Source organism: Protomyctophum bolini, assembly GCF_963924005.1.
Source record: "Protomyctophum bolini genome assembly, chromosome: 20".
Lineage (NCBI taxonomy): Eukaryota > Metazoa > Chordata > Actinopteri > Myctophiformes > Myctophidae > Protomyctophum > Protomyctophum bolini.
The window spans coordinates 5,809,263-5,823,923 of NC_137881.1; the positions used below are offsets into that span (position 1 = coordinate 5,809,263).

Below are 14,661 nucleotides of genomic sequence, written 5' to 3' on the forward strand. Positions count from 1 at the left end.
CACGTGACGTGCATGTGTGTGTGTGTGTGTGTGTGTGTGTGTGTGTGTGTGTGTGTGTGTGTGTGTGTGTGTGTGTGTGTGCGTGCACGACACGCCTGCAGACGCTGTGATGCACGTTGTCTGCGTGGTCGGGCCGAAACTGAGTCCCGTCTCGTTTCGAGTAAATCAGTGGTTTTAGGGATGAACCGAAAGGGACATTCTTGTCGGCCGAAAACCGAATATCCGAATATGATTAATATTATATATCTTTTTTCCTATACCATTGCTGTCATGGCCGTACCTTAAAGCTACCTGATTTATGGCAAAATAAATGGTTATGGCAAAACTCAACTTGAATAATAATCACTATTATGGGTCCATAAAACATTCATTCAGCTCTTTTGAATGCATTAATTTGCATACACTATTCGGTGATATATTTCATGCCTATTCAGGCCGAAGCCTGAATAGGCATAAAAATAGGCGTTTGATGACATTTAGCCTCTCAGACCCAAAACTAAAGATTAAGAATAGTTTAGTTACGCAGACATGGAGGGGGTTTCAGCTGTGGAAGGTATGGGTCTCTCTCTCTCTCTCTCTCGCCCCATGGTGAAACATTGACTAGTTAATGTGTGCTAAATGACCTTGCCCCTCTCCACTAAATCTGACCCCCTCTCTCTCCCTCTCTCTCTCGCCCCTCCTTCCATCTCTCTCTCTCCAGAGATAAGAGTTCAGCTTCACGGCTGAACGTGTTCAAAGTCAGTGGACTCTCTGTGCACTGTTTCAAGGTGCGTGCCTGCCTGCCTGTTAGATTGAGAATGAGTGTGTGTGTGTGTGTGTGTGTGTGTGTGTGTGTGTGTGTGTGTGTGTGTGTGTGTGTGTGTGTGTGTGTGTGTGTGTGTGTGTGTGTGTGTGTGTGTGTGGCATCATGTGTGTAAAGATATCTCTACATATCTTCATAATAAGTTAAAGTCCAAGGACAGTGACAACCTCCTTCAATCACTCCCTCAATCTTTACCCTCACAGTCTGTGACAGACTAACGGGTCCATTTGTAGGTAAATAAAACAAGCTTTCTACAAACAGAAAGAGTGAGAGACAACAATACAATAAAATAAAATTCACTGACGAAAACTAAATGTAAACTAAATGAAAACTAAGCTATGATGACTACAACTAATATAAATATATTGACAATTTCGTCAACAAATAAAAACTAGACTAAAATATCAGGAAGGGACTATAGTGGACAAGAGATCCAGTAAGTCATTTTACACTTGGGTTGCCTGCTGAAAATAGTCAATCTGTCGGCTATTTTCAGCAAGTGTAAAATCTGAAATTACGACGGCATCAAGAAAGACCTTCCAGGTGACTAAATTGTGACCAAAACTAAATTAGAAACTATTCAAGAAAGTCTAAATTTAGCTGTCAAAATCAACACTGCCGAGAACAGGAACAATTAACCCATTTAGGCCTGAGATCAGATTCTAAAAATGTCTTTATACATCCTGACGGTTTTCTGAAAAAGCTATGTTTCTATGTCAGTGGTTTCCAAAATAGCAGACCTGCAAGCTCATAGTGCGCCACTCGGTGGCGCGCTATGAGCTTGTAGATCTGCTATATTTTTCAATAGCTAAAGCATAACATGATGCCAACATGGGTTAAGACATGCAGCCACGGACGAAAGGATGTTTCAGACCCTACAGGCTCGGAGAGAGAGAGAGAGAGAGAGAGAGAGAGAGAGAGAGGAAAATAAAAAGAAGGGATGGATGCTGACCAAAGGACATCATGGTAAACAAAGGCAGTGTTGTATCATGTCAGACCGCTCAGAGCTCAGAGCTCAGCCATGGCTCTGCCTGCCAGGGCAGCCACGAGAGAGAGAGAGAGAGAGAGAGAGAGAGAGAGAGAGAGAGCGGACCGCATCGAGAGGGGAAGGGACCGCATCGCATGGAGGAATGTGTCTATGTGTCGGTGTGAGGCTGTGAGCAGGAGGGGTGTGTGTGCGTGTGTGTGTGTGTGTGTGTGTGTGTGTGTGTGTGTATGTGTGTGTGTATGTGTGTGTTGGTGTGAGCAGGAGGGGGGTGTCTTTTGGCGTGACGTTTGTGTGTCAGCATGTCTTCGTGCATGTGCTGATCTGTGTGAATGTATACGCGTGCATGCATGCATGCGTGCGTGCGTGCATGCGTGCGTGCGTGTGTGTGTGCGACATTCCTTGGTTTGGGGGCATTGGTTTTCAACGGGACAAACTGTAAACACATAAACAGAGACAGAGAAACACACAAATTATGCCCATAACAATCTTTCCATAAGCCTCTACATAATGGATCGGAAACTGTGTGCTCTGTGATGTCAGAGCGCCCCACACACACACACACACACACACACACACAGGATTTGCTGTGGTCTGGGGTTTTCCTCTGTGTGTTCTGAAGCCTTTTGAGCTGCAATGAAAACAAGGCAAACAGGCCTCAACAGTGACATCTGCTGGCCAAATCCCATCGTCATATATGGGACTTGTGGACTCTTAAATCACAGCCCTTGTTTGAGGCAGAAAACCCCCAAACCACAGAACATCTACTGGATGTTGTTACAAGCTCATGTTTTTTGGGTGCAATTGAGCTCAGAAAACCTAAAGAAAATGTCACAATCCCTTTTAACCCCTTTTGTGTTTTAAGCATAATATTATGCTTTAGATATTGAAAAAAAGCATATCTACAAGCTCACAGCGCGGCACTCGGTAGATCTGCTATTTTTTTGAAAAGTCGTGAAAATGTGGCGCAAATCTTTGAATATATATATTCTTTCAGCGCATTTTTAACTCAAATCCTTGCTTCCAGAGAGTCCTTGGAAGTTGGAACAACAGATTTTCAGATGGGGGTCGGTCGCCAAATACAGATAATCTCGACATGAAAAAGGTTGAGAACCACAGTGACATAGAAAACTCTTAAGATTTATTAGACATTTGAATAATCATTCCCATTATTCAGTCAAAATGGGTTAAAGGATATTTCACTATATCGCTTTTTGTGTGTGTATGCGTGTGCGTATGTGTGTGCGTGCGTGCACATGCCCCCCTTGTGAGAGATGAGGTTCTTTATGTGAGAATGCAAAGGGTCAAGCACCCCCCCCCCCCCCCCCATACACACACACACACACACACAAACCTAACACAAATTGGTTTGCACACACACACACACACTCTCCACTCAGAACCCCAGTATGAGAGTCTCATACCTATGCTCTAAGCTCAGGAAAGGGCTGTTATTGTAGTGTGTGTGTGTGTGTGTGTGTGTGTGTGTGTGTGTGTGTGTGTGTGTGTGTGTGTGTGTGTGTGTGCCTCCAGACATGATGTCGGGAAATAGAAACAGCTAAAGGCTCCACAGATTACAGATAGCCACATTCCAACACACACACACACACACACACACACACACACACACACACACACACACACACACACACACACACACACACACACACACACACACACACACACACACAGCCTGTAGCATCATCTATCACATGCTGCACGGTCGCTCAGAGTGATAAACTCACCATTATTCAGCACACAGACCGCCTCCACCCTCCTCCATCTACAGCAGTGGTTCTCAAACCATTTCATGTCAAGGACCCCCACATTGACCCTCCTCAGCCCCACGGACCCCCATTTGAAGAGATAAGATTTTTTTAAGAGAAGATTCTTTTTTTTTTACGACCGCCAATTTATATTCTAAAATCAATGTAAATTTAACTCTGAGAGTGGACCCTAAGTGGTTTCCAACACTCTCTCTGCATGTCATTTAGCTGGGAGGGGACCCCCCTGGAACTCCCTCAAGGACCCCTGGGGGTCCCTGGACCCCACTTTGGGGAATTAGTTTTGTATTATTTTAAAATAAGTTAAAAAAACAGCAGATGTGTGTAAGCTCACAGCACGAAGTGCCGCGCTCAGCGCGCTGTAAGCTTGTATATCTGCTATTGTCTACTATATATAACTAGCCAATGCTAAGATCTAAAATTCCACAGATTCTCTCTCTCTCTCTCTCTCTCTAATATGTTCTATTGTGTACCATGTTGCTGTACATAACATATGTTTTGGGTTAGGGAGGACAGTAGGCCACTTATAGCACACACACACAGCGCACGTGCGCACAGCACACACACACACACACACAAGAACAGGCACAGAGGACAACATTATCTTCATCTACCCCCTGCTGGGAATACCGCTACTGGAGGCTACCTTACTGGAATGTAAGGACACACACAAGCGCACACACACACACACGCACGCACACGCACACACACGCTTCTATGTTCTGTTTACTAACCAAGACATGTGGTTGCATACCTCGGCACCACATGTCAAAACATTCAACACAATCCCTGCATTTCTGTTATCGTCAGCAGGGTGGAGTGGAGAGAGAGAGAGAGAGAGAGACAGAGAGAGAGAGAGAGACAGAGAGAGAGAGAGACAGAGAGAGACAGAGAGAGAGACAGAGAGAGAGACAGAGAGAGAGACAGAGAGAGACAGAGAGAGACAGAGAGAGACAGAGAGAGACGGACAGAGAGAGGAAGAGAAGAGAAGAGAAGAGAAGAGAAGAGAAGAGAAGAGAAGAGAAGAGAAGAGAAGAGAAGAGAAGAGAAGAGAAGAGAAGAGAAGAGAAGAGAAGAGAAGAGAAGAGAAGAGAAGAGAAGAGAAAATAAATTCCCACAATTACAACACCATAACAAAGAACTCTTTCAGGCAGAACAAGACCCAAACGACAGCCTCTTTCAGTGCAGAGGGAAACCACTGCCTGTTGGTTCATACAGGGACATGTCAGCCTGCCCTGTGCGCCTCAGCTGCAATCAGCTGTCAGTCAGCTGATTGGCTCTGTCAGACTAGCAGCCATAGAGGAATACAAGGACAGAGACTGAACCGGAGCGATATTATTTTTCAGTGATTCTCTTAGTTTTAAGGATAACTATTGTATAATTGCAATATTACACTCAATAGGGTGGTTTAGCGGCATTAGTACGCTCGAGTTCCTGCAGCATGGCAGGCGTGCATTAATGACGTTAAACCACCCCCTCTCGTGTAATATTGCTTTTCACACGTCTCCCCCTGGCTATAAACCCTCCTGCGCACTAAAAACGTTCTTAGCTTACACATGTTTCATGATAACTACTTTTTATATATGTGATGTATTGCCATGCTTTTTGTTATTGCTTAATGTAAGTCGCTCTGGATTAAAGAGCATCTGCCAAATGCCTAAATTGTAAATTGCTTAAATCTAATTCTGACGCGAGTGGTTCCTGTCTGAAGTAACTGCCTTGATAACTGCCTATGTGCGTGTGTGAGCGTGTGCACACGTGTGCGTGCGTGCATTGATTTATGGAATGTCCCTGCATGATCATATCTCTTTGATGCCTCATGTCTCACTATACAATACACTTCACAGAGCGTCATTAGCGTGCTGAGAGATGTCTCTTCTTGTATTGCCACAACAGATGCGCAACAGCAACTCTATCTTAGAAAGTTGAAACACCACTATCTCTAATTCTCCATCTCATTCTGTCCATCCTTTTCTTACCTCACTGGCACAACATCTATCCCAGCAGAAACAACTAGGATGTTATGTTTTGTACAGTATGTCTATACATGTTCTGTTATTCAAAATCAAATAAATCCTCCCTTTGTCTCCTTCTCTCTCTCTCTCTCTCCAAATATCTGTCCATCTCTCCATCTCTCTCTCTCTCTCTTTTAATGTCTCTCCATTCTCAACCTCCATCACTGTCTTGTCTTCCCTCTCTCTCTCTCTCTCTCTCTGTCTAAAGACATGGTTTTACAGCATATTTATAGTTAGATGTTCATTTAGATTACAGCCATTTCAGTGAAATACGCACCGAATAACGCTGACTGATTGGCTGGCTGCATGACTGCCATGAAACCACTGGTAACTGACTTCATTAACACATTCCGAATTTTATCATTTTTTTTTTAATTTGTCAGTTCGCCTTCCGGCTACCGTATGCTACGCTCTGGGCTCATGTTAGCTTACCGTTGACTTGGCTGTTAGCGCGGCAGAAAGAATGACTCGTCTCTCCTAATCCAGGGCGCTCTCCGTGGTTTTGAACTGATCGATATATACTAGCGCTTCATTTCTGCTCCTCATCCGTCTCTCCTGCAAAATATGAACGCTTTTTGGATTATATCGTATAAATTAGAAACGATACCAATGTAAGCTAGCACTGTAAAGTAAATTGTTTCCGGGTCGTGGGTTTCAGAGTAAAAGCGGCCATGTCTTTCCGGCACCCCAGAGCTCCTATTTTGAAGGAATCCCGGCAACGATTGTGTTAACGGACTGCCTGCCTGCCTACTAGACTGAATGGAAAAGCAATTTGACTGGCTGGTTGGCTAACAGACAAATTGAATGTACAAACAGCCTACAAACTGGTCCACTAACTAAAAAGGGAAGCTGATTGGTTGCTTGGCTGACCTTCTGACTGGCTGAGCCAATAAGAGGGCCTGACACACTGCCTTCTGACTGGCTGAGCAAACAGAGGGGCCTGACACACTGATGCAAGATATTTGTGATTTAACCGAGGTTTGTACAACTCCAAACCCCATCAAGGGAAGTGGATTTTCAAGGAAATGTTAAGCTTTACTGGAATGATCATTAATGTGGGAGGAAATTAGCATGGCTCAGAGATGCAAATAGGTTTCCAATGTAATGAGTCCCGGGATGCAGGGATGGTCTTTTAGGAATGAGTCCCAGGGACATTTTATGAGTCCCACTTCAACGACGTTAGGAGTCATATTACATTTTGCCATTTTTACAAATTGCAGCATTTAATTCCCATTTTATTTTATATGGTTATAATGTGGTTATATTATTCATGTAGAAAACAGAATAAATGATTATTATAACTAAAGCTAGCAAAATAAACTAGAATAACAAACAGTACAGTAGTACAGTAGTGCATCCCGTGGATGCAGAGGTTGTTGTTTTATTGCGTCCCTTTACTCCCTTAACTATAAACTGCGTTTTGGGATGCAAAATGCACCCTATTTTAATCTCTGATGGCTGAAAAGATGTCTCACTGTGATGGTATATGAACCCATTCTGACCTGAGATCAGATTCATACGAGGTTTCCACTGGACACACACTGGTCTGATGAACCCATTCTGACCTGAGATCAGATTCTAAAAATGTCAGTCGTTCTTCTATTTTTCAAAAAAATAGCAGACCTACAAGCTCATAGCGCGCCACTCGGTGGCGCGCTATGAGCTTGTAGATCTGCTATTTTTCAATAGCTAAAGCATGACATGATGCTAACACCAAAACGGGTTCCCGTTCAGAATGGGTTAAAGGACGTGATGGAGCAACAGTTACATTAATTTAAGGCTGGACATTAACTGAAGTTTGGGAGAAAAACGTGGGCTTGAAAAATAAATGAGGACATTTGGAACACATGAACACAAACCAATGTAAATAAGTTGGGGCCCAAATCTTGTTGCCTCAGATATGCCTACATTTAAAAAAAGGTGTATAATGTCTAAGAGGATTATGCTCATATTTGGTTTGAAACGATGTTCAGTATGTCATGTTGCTGCGCCTGTAAGATAGATAGATAGGTTTGTCATTTTTACAACTGTGAACAGCAGAAAAACGAAATTTCGATGTGCTAGTGCACTGTTGTGTGGCGTCTTATAATGTGGCCAATGTGGGCGGGGCACTTTCAGTGCTGCACATTCATTACCTTAGCGTTGACAAAGGTATTGGCCAAGACGATGTCTAGACTGACTGACTGACTGGTCAACTGACTAACTGTCTAACTAGCTAAATGACAGATAGCTGGCTGGCTGGCTGGCTGGCTGGCTGACTGACTGACTAACTGTCTAACTAGCTAAATGACAGATAGCTGGCTGGCTGGCTGGCTGACTGACTAACTGTCTAACTGATCATGAGATCCAATAGAGTTCTCAGGGGGAATTTTTTCCTCCGACCAAGTCCCAACAGAACATATACTGTATATAGCTGCATTCATAATATACAGTACTATGCACTGTATGTTTAATACTAGCAGTATGTAGGCATGCATGCATACCCTTCTGTTGCATCAAACACAATATTCCCCCATTCCCCAGACCACAAATAAGACACACACACACACACACACACACACACACACACACACACTAGTGATTTGTTCTGCCCTCTGTGGAATGTTGACCAAATGGCTTACATCCCTCTGCTGTCTCAGACACATCGAACCCCTCCCCCTACATATCTCCCTCTCTCTCTCCCCCACACACACCTCTCATAGAGACATAGACACTCAAAACACCACACACACACACACACACACACACACTGACTCAATCTCTCAAAAGGACACACGTGCAGCCGTGCACGCATTAAGGTCTACAATACAGAGTTTACAGACACATATTCTCTCACAGGTTGACTCGACAGACAGACATACACACTTGAAGGACCGTCCTTAGACACACACTGACACTTAACCTCTACTCAAAGGTTGCCATGCTGAAGAAGAACATTATTTATGCTCACAGTCACACACAGAAATACTGTATGGCCTAGCGGTCTAGGCGCATGCCACGTGTAAGCTCTGGCCTGACAAGACAGCGCGCTGCGTGTTCAAGTCCCGTTCATGACGACCTTTGCTGCATGTCTCTCCCCTTCTCTCTCTCCCTCCCTCTTCACTGTCTGTAACTATCAATAAAGGCACAAAAAAAAAAAATTCAACCTCCGAGTGCAGTACAGTACAAGACAACTCAATGTCCACTATAGTTTGACCAACTGAACCCAGTGCAGCCTAACATTACTAAACTCCTGGTTAGAACACAGTAACACACTGACCCAGTCTCACAAGTGCACGCACACACACACACGCACGCACGCACGCGCACACATACCGCGTTCATGCACACACACGTGCACACACACGCAGGTGAACACATAGGTGAACAACACATAGGTAGGTGAACACGGACATTGCCGTTCCTTGGAGTGGTTGCACCACTAACAAAAAGAGAAATACTGAATACTCTTCATAATAACGCCAGTCAGAGAGCTGATCTCAACTAAAGTTGTGCACAGACACACGCACACATTGGAGGATATTAGTGCACAGACACACGCACACATTGGAGGATATTAGTGCACAGACACACGCACACATTGGAGGATATTAGTGCACAGACACACGCACACATTGGAGGATATTAGTGCACAGACACACGCACACATTGGAGGATATCAGTGCACAGACACACGCACACATTGGAGGATATCAGTGCACAGACACACGCACACATTGGAGGATATTAGTGCACAGAGTAGACACACGCACACATTGGAGGATATTAGTGCACAGACACACGCACACATTGGAGGATATTAGTGCACAGACACACGCACACATTGGAGGATATTAGTGCACAGTCTCCTGTCTGTGAATGGAAGTGAAGCTGCACACTGCGTTCATTCAGGTGACAGTGATGCTATGCAGAAAGACACCACGACTTAAATAAAGACACCACGACTTAAATAGACTGAAGGAAAGAACCATGTGATGCAAATAAGACACGCACGTCAGTCAGCCAGCCAGTCATTCAGTCAGTCAGTCAGTCAGTCAGTCAGCCAGTCAGCCAGCCAGTCAGTCAGTCAGCCAGTCAGTCAGTCAGCCAGTCAGCCAGCCAGTCAGCCAGCCAGTCAGTCAGTCAGCCAGTCAGTCAGTCAGTCAGCCAGCCAGCCACTGACTGACTGGCTGCCACTGAATGACAGTTCACATGAAGATAATGATCTTATTTCCATTACACGTTAGACTCAGAAGAATGAGCAAAATGCAATTCCATGCCCTCCCTCTCTCTCTCTCTCTCTCTCTCTCTGCATCACACACACACACACACACACACACACACATACTCTTAATCATTAAACACAGACTCTTTCTTGTACACATTTCCCAGGACGGAATTCGGCGCCTGGGCACGTGTGTGTGTGTGTGTGTGTGTGTGTGTGTGTGTGTGTGTGTGTGTTGTAGCTACCCACTGGACACTAAGCAGCCATAAGACCACCACCACCGTTTGATTTTTATCTCCTTCAGCAGTCTCTCAGTCACATTTTCCCAGGGGCCGTGTGTGTGTGTGTGTGTGTGTGTGTGTGTGTGTGTGTGTGTGTGTGTGTGTGTGTGTGTTTCCAGTCTCCCTCCTGTTGCGGTGAATACAGATGTCACTGGCCTACAGTTACACTCTGCTGCTACTACCACTGAAAGCTCTCAATGAGTGGGCGAGAGAGAGAGAGAGAGAGAGAGAGAGAGAGAGAGAGAAACGGGGGGGGGAGGAGAGGGGTGTATGTATATCTGCTGTCGGGAAGAAACCACTTAACTCCAAGATGTTGGGTTTTCTTTTCAGGAAATGAAAAATATACATTTTTCAGGAAATGAAGAAAACCTTATATTTTGAAAACAAAGCAATACCGCCTCATGGAAGTTGGTGTTGTGACTTTGTGTATCCTCAATTACTTCCATGAGAAGGAGAGAGGTGGTGGAGTTAGCTGCTTTATAGCAGACAGTTTGGGAGGGGTAGAGTTGGTGGAGTTAGCTGATTTAGCAGACAGATTGAGAGGGAGAGAGGTGGTGGAGTTAGCTGCTTTAGCAGACAGTTTGAGAGGGAGAGAGGTGGTGGAGTTAGCTGCTTTAGCAGAAAGTTTGAGAGGGGGAGAGAGGGAGAGAGGTGGTGGAGTTAGCTGCTTTAGCAGACAGTTTGAGGACCCAATGGAGTTAAGAGGTTTTGTCCCAGGCGTTTTTTTTTTTTACTACTTTCCATTGGTTCAACTTTTTCAAAACAACACAACGACGTAAAGGATGCTCAATAGCACTGATTTATGGCAAAAAAGATTGTTAGGAGGTTTCCTACCCCCAAGAATTACTGACAGCAATTCAAAGCCACGCATGGTACCACCGCACACGGTGCACACAGTCACACACACACACATTTGAATGCAATCGGCAAATCCCGGACAAATACCCACACACACACAACCTTCAGGAGTACAGTTAGTAACAGCGTCTTCGCCATATTTGGCGGCAACCGATAGTGGAAGAGATCACTCACTCACACACTCTCACACTCACACACATGCACGATAATAAGCGTGAGAACAGGGGGGGGCCCGCCCAGGGGAAGCGTGGCCCGCCGGTCAGCGGACCGCACAGAGGCGGAAACATCCGAGGAAGGCTGGGGTCTGACCCCTCGGTGTCAAACTGAAGTCTGAACATTCACCACCGGGCCGGCTGATGGGGCGTCTTATCAGCGCCCCGACCCGCCGGGCCAGATTAAATAATAATGACGTTGGAGGACAACTTCCCCTGCAAGAAATAACAATGGGTTTTACTGTGTTCTATAGCGCTGGCACCGGGTTTCAACTCTGCTCACGTCAAGGTCCATTATTTATTGGGCATTTTTTTGGAGCCGCAGGACCACTATTTTGATGAGATTTAGGGCTGTATTTTGCGTGTCTTAAGTACCAGGTCTTATTCCCTAACTTGAGTAAACTAAAGACCTGGAGGCGTGATCAATGCCATTTGGCTATTCTGAGTGGCCAAAGAGCATTGATCACGCCTCCAGGTCTTTAGTTTACTCAAGTTAGGGAATAAGACCTGGTACTTAAGACACGCAAAATACAGCCCATAGCCTCTCAGATCCAAAACTAAAGAATATATACAAAATATACAATACAAAAGACTTTGTCCACAATTCCATGCAGTATTGATTGATGTTAGTACCATTTAGGTGAGATAACAGGCAAACGTTGATCAAAATGACAATTCTTCCGCATTCTCTAATTGTGTTAGACTTCTTGTAAATTAAGTAACGCAGATGTTTAACAATAATGTAACTCCATCATTTAGGATTAACTGGGGGGACCACCTGGAACTGGTGGCCCCCGGCCGGGGCGCCACTGGTTGAAAACCACTGTTCCACTATAGGGACCGGTTCAGTGCCAAAATAGGTTGATTAACCCATTCTGATCGGGAACCCATTTTGGTGTTCAGCATCATGTTATGCTTTAGCTATTGAAAAATAGCAGATCTACAAGCTCATAGCGCGCCACCGAGTGGCGCGCTACGAGCTTGTAGGTCTGCTATTTTTGAAAAATCAAAGAACGATTGACATTTTTAGAATCTGATCTCAGGTCAGAATGGGTTCATCAGACCAGTGTGTTGTCCAGTGGAAACCTCGTACGAATCTGATCTCAGGTCAGAATGGGTTAAAAAACGCCACAGTCAGTCATGTGCAAGATATCCATCCATCCACTCCCATGCACGCACATGATGCCACACATACCTATTCTTCTGTTCCATCTATTCCATCTGCTTTATACAAGATGCTCCATTGTTTGCAGTGCATCGCCAGCAGAGGCCAATACTTCTTGTAACTGGCAGGGTTTGGGGTTTTTTTGGGTACCGACCGTTGAGCACCAGTGTTGATTTCGTCGACTGAAACTGAGACGAAAAATGTTCGTCGACTACCTTTTTCCACTGACGAAAACTACATGGAAACTAAATAAAAACACTAAGCTATGATGACAAAAACTAAGACTAAATATATACTGACAAATTCGTCAACAGATAAAAACTAGCCTAAAATGTTAGGAAGGGAGTAAGGGACGAGTGGACAAGAGCTGAAAATAGCTGCTCTACAAGCTCTCAACGCGTCGCACTGTCCTTACGACAGCATCAAGGCCCGACAAAACACATTTTGTTTGACTAAATCAACTGTAGATTTAGTCGACTAAAACTAGACTAACACTAAAACATTCCAGTCGACTAAAATGTGACTAAAACCAAATGAAAGCTATTCAAGAGAGACTATGACTAACACTAAAATCTGCTGCGAGAAAGAAAGTGAGAAAGAAAGGCTGCAACTTTTACGATCTACCTGGCAGGTCAAAACAAAACAAAGGCCACCATATTAGCATTTGAATGTGCCTGTGTCCGTAAAGGTGTGACCATGTGATAAAACCTGTGTGAAGTGAGGGCCACTCTTATCTACTTTGTGTAGGACGAAAATAGCTCTTATCATCATGACGTAAGATGTCGATTTGCTCAGACACACATGACGTAAATTCTCCATTCATTGTCTTGTCAATGGCATCTCAATAAATACAAATGCATTTTAGCAAATAAATCAGGTCTTCTGAACAACCACCCCCATTTTTTAAACTCTGACGACAGCAACACCTCGAACAGATTCCATTCCACTTCTCTCTGAAACATCTTGACTCAATGAATGGCCAAGGCCAGCTCATAGCTACCATGACATCAGTGACTGGCCGACCGACCGACTGACTGGACAACTGTATTATGGGACTGGATTATAGACCGTCTACTCTGTGTACAGTAGTGGTCCTCAAAGTGGGGTCGGGGGACCCCCCAGGGGTCCTTGAGGGAGTTCCAGGGGGTCCCCAGCTAAATGATAGTTGGGAACCAAATGGATGGTTAAATTAATATTGATTTTTACAATATAAATTGGGATTCCAGAAATGTAAATGGCATTAAATGGGGGTCTGACTGACTCTGAGGCCTAAATGCCTAAATGTCAAGGTTAAAAATGATTGAGAGAATCAGTGCTAGTAAAAATGTGCCCTGTAAAAAAATCTTCTCGTATGGGGGCATTATGTTTTCAAATGGGGGTCCGTCATGTGGGATAATAAGTATCAATTTGGGGGTCCTTGACATGGAAAACTTTGAGAACCACTGGTGTACTGTCAGTCAGTAACAAGACACTGACAGCTGACTAACCTAGCACAGCATCCAGAGGCCAGCAGCACAGATGAGAGCCCCGGATAAGATATGTGCTTTTTAGTCTCGGACAATAAACTTCTCACTCTTCGCGTCTCAAGAAAGATAACTGACTGACTGTGGCCAGACTTTGCCTTGCAGTCCCTTACCTAGTAGCTAAGACTCAGTGGAAAGAAAGTTCCCCCTGGGCAGGATCGAGAGGAGTGGACATTTTTTGTCCACTTTTTCAGCATGAAGAAAAAACACTTTTAAAATAGTCCTCCAGACATAAAGTGACCGGTAGGTACCAAGTCGTTGCTGCCCGTCCATACTATAGCCATGCGAACTGAAATATATGCAAGAATGCAGAACACACACACACACAGACACACACATTGTTGTGTTCTGCAGCCAGAATCGCCACCTCACAACATCATCATCATCATCAGGACACACACACACACACACACACACACACATTAAACCACTCACTTTCGTGATGATGAGGGGCTCTCCGTGCTCCAGCCCTCCTTTCAGCGTGAAGCCCCACGGCGCGCCGCCGCTCAACTGGACCTGGATGTGGGTGAAGGACACGAGCTGCTCCACCGTCTCCTCCTCCATTCCTTCCTATATTCTCCTCTGTAGGCTCTGGAAGGTCTGGAACCTGGTGGAACCCTGTGGTGGTCCGACAGGGTGGTTCTGGCTGGAACCGGTGTCTGGAAGAACCTCCGGTTCGGAGGACCCCCACCACCGAAGCAATCACAGTGTGCTTCTGCCGGTAGCTCGGTCGCATTCCCTTCCCAACGGGCGCTCCAAACTAGTCTCCATCACATCTTCATCACCATCATTCACCACTCACTCACTCTGTCTGACTCACTGCTGGCTGATG

General features: G+C 44.9%; 1 protein-coding gene across 1 annotated transcript in view; it reads right to left on the reverse strand.

Moving 5' to 3' along the window:
- The window catches only part of shroom4 (shroom family member 4), a 94,263-nt gene extending 79,602 nt beyond the window's left edge, over nucleotides 1-14,661 (reverse strand). Inside the window, exon 1 of the mRNA XM_080793144.1 lies at nucleotides 14,265-14,661. Coding sequence (XP_080649270.1) covers nucleotides 14,265-14,393 — 129 coding nt within the window. The 5' untranslated portion in view covers nucleotides 14,394-14,661. The remainder of the gene's footprint in view (nucleotides 1-14,264) is intronic.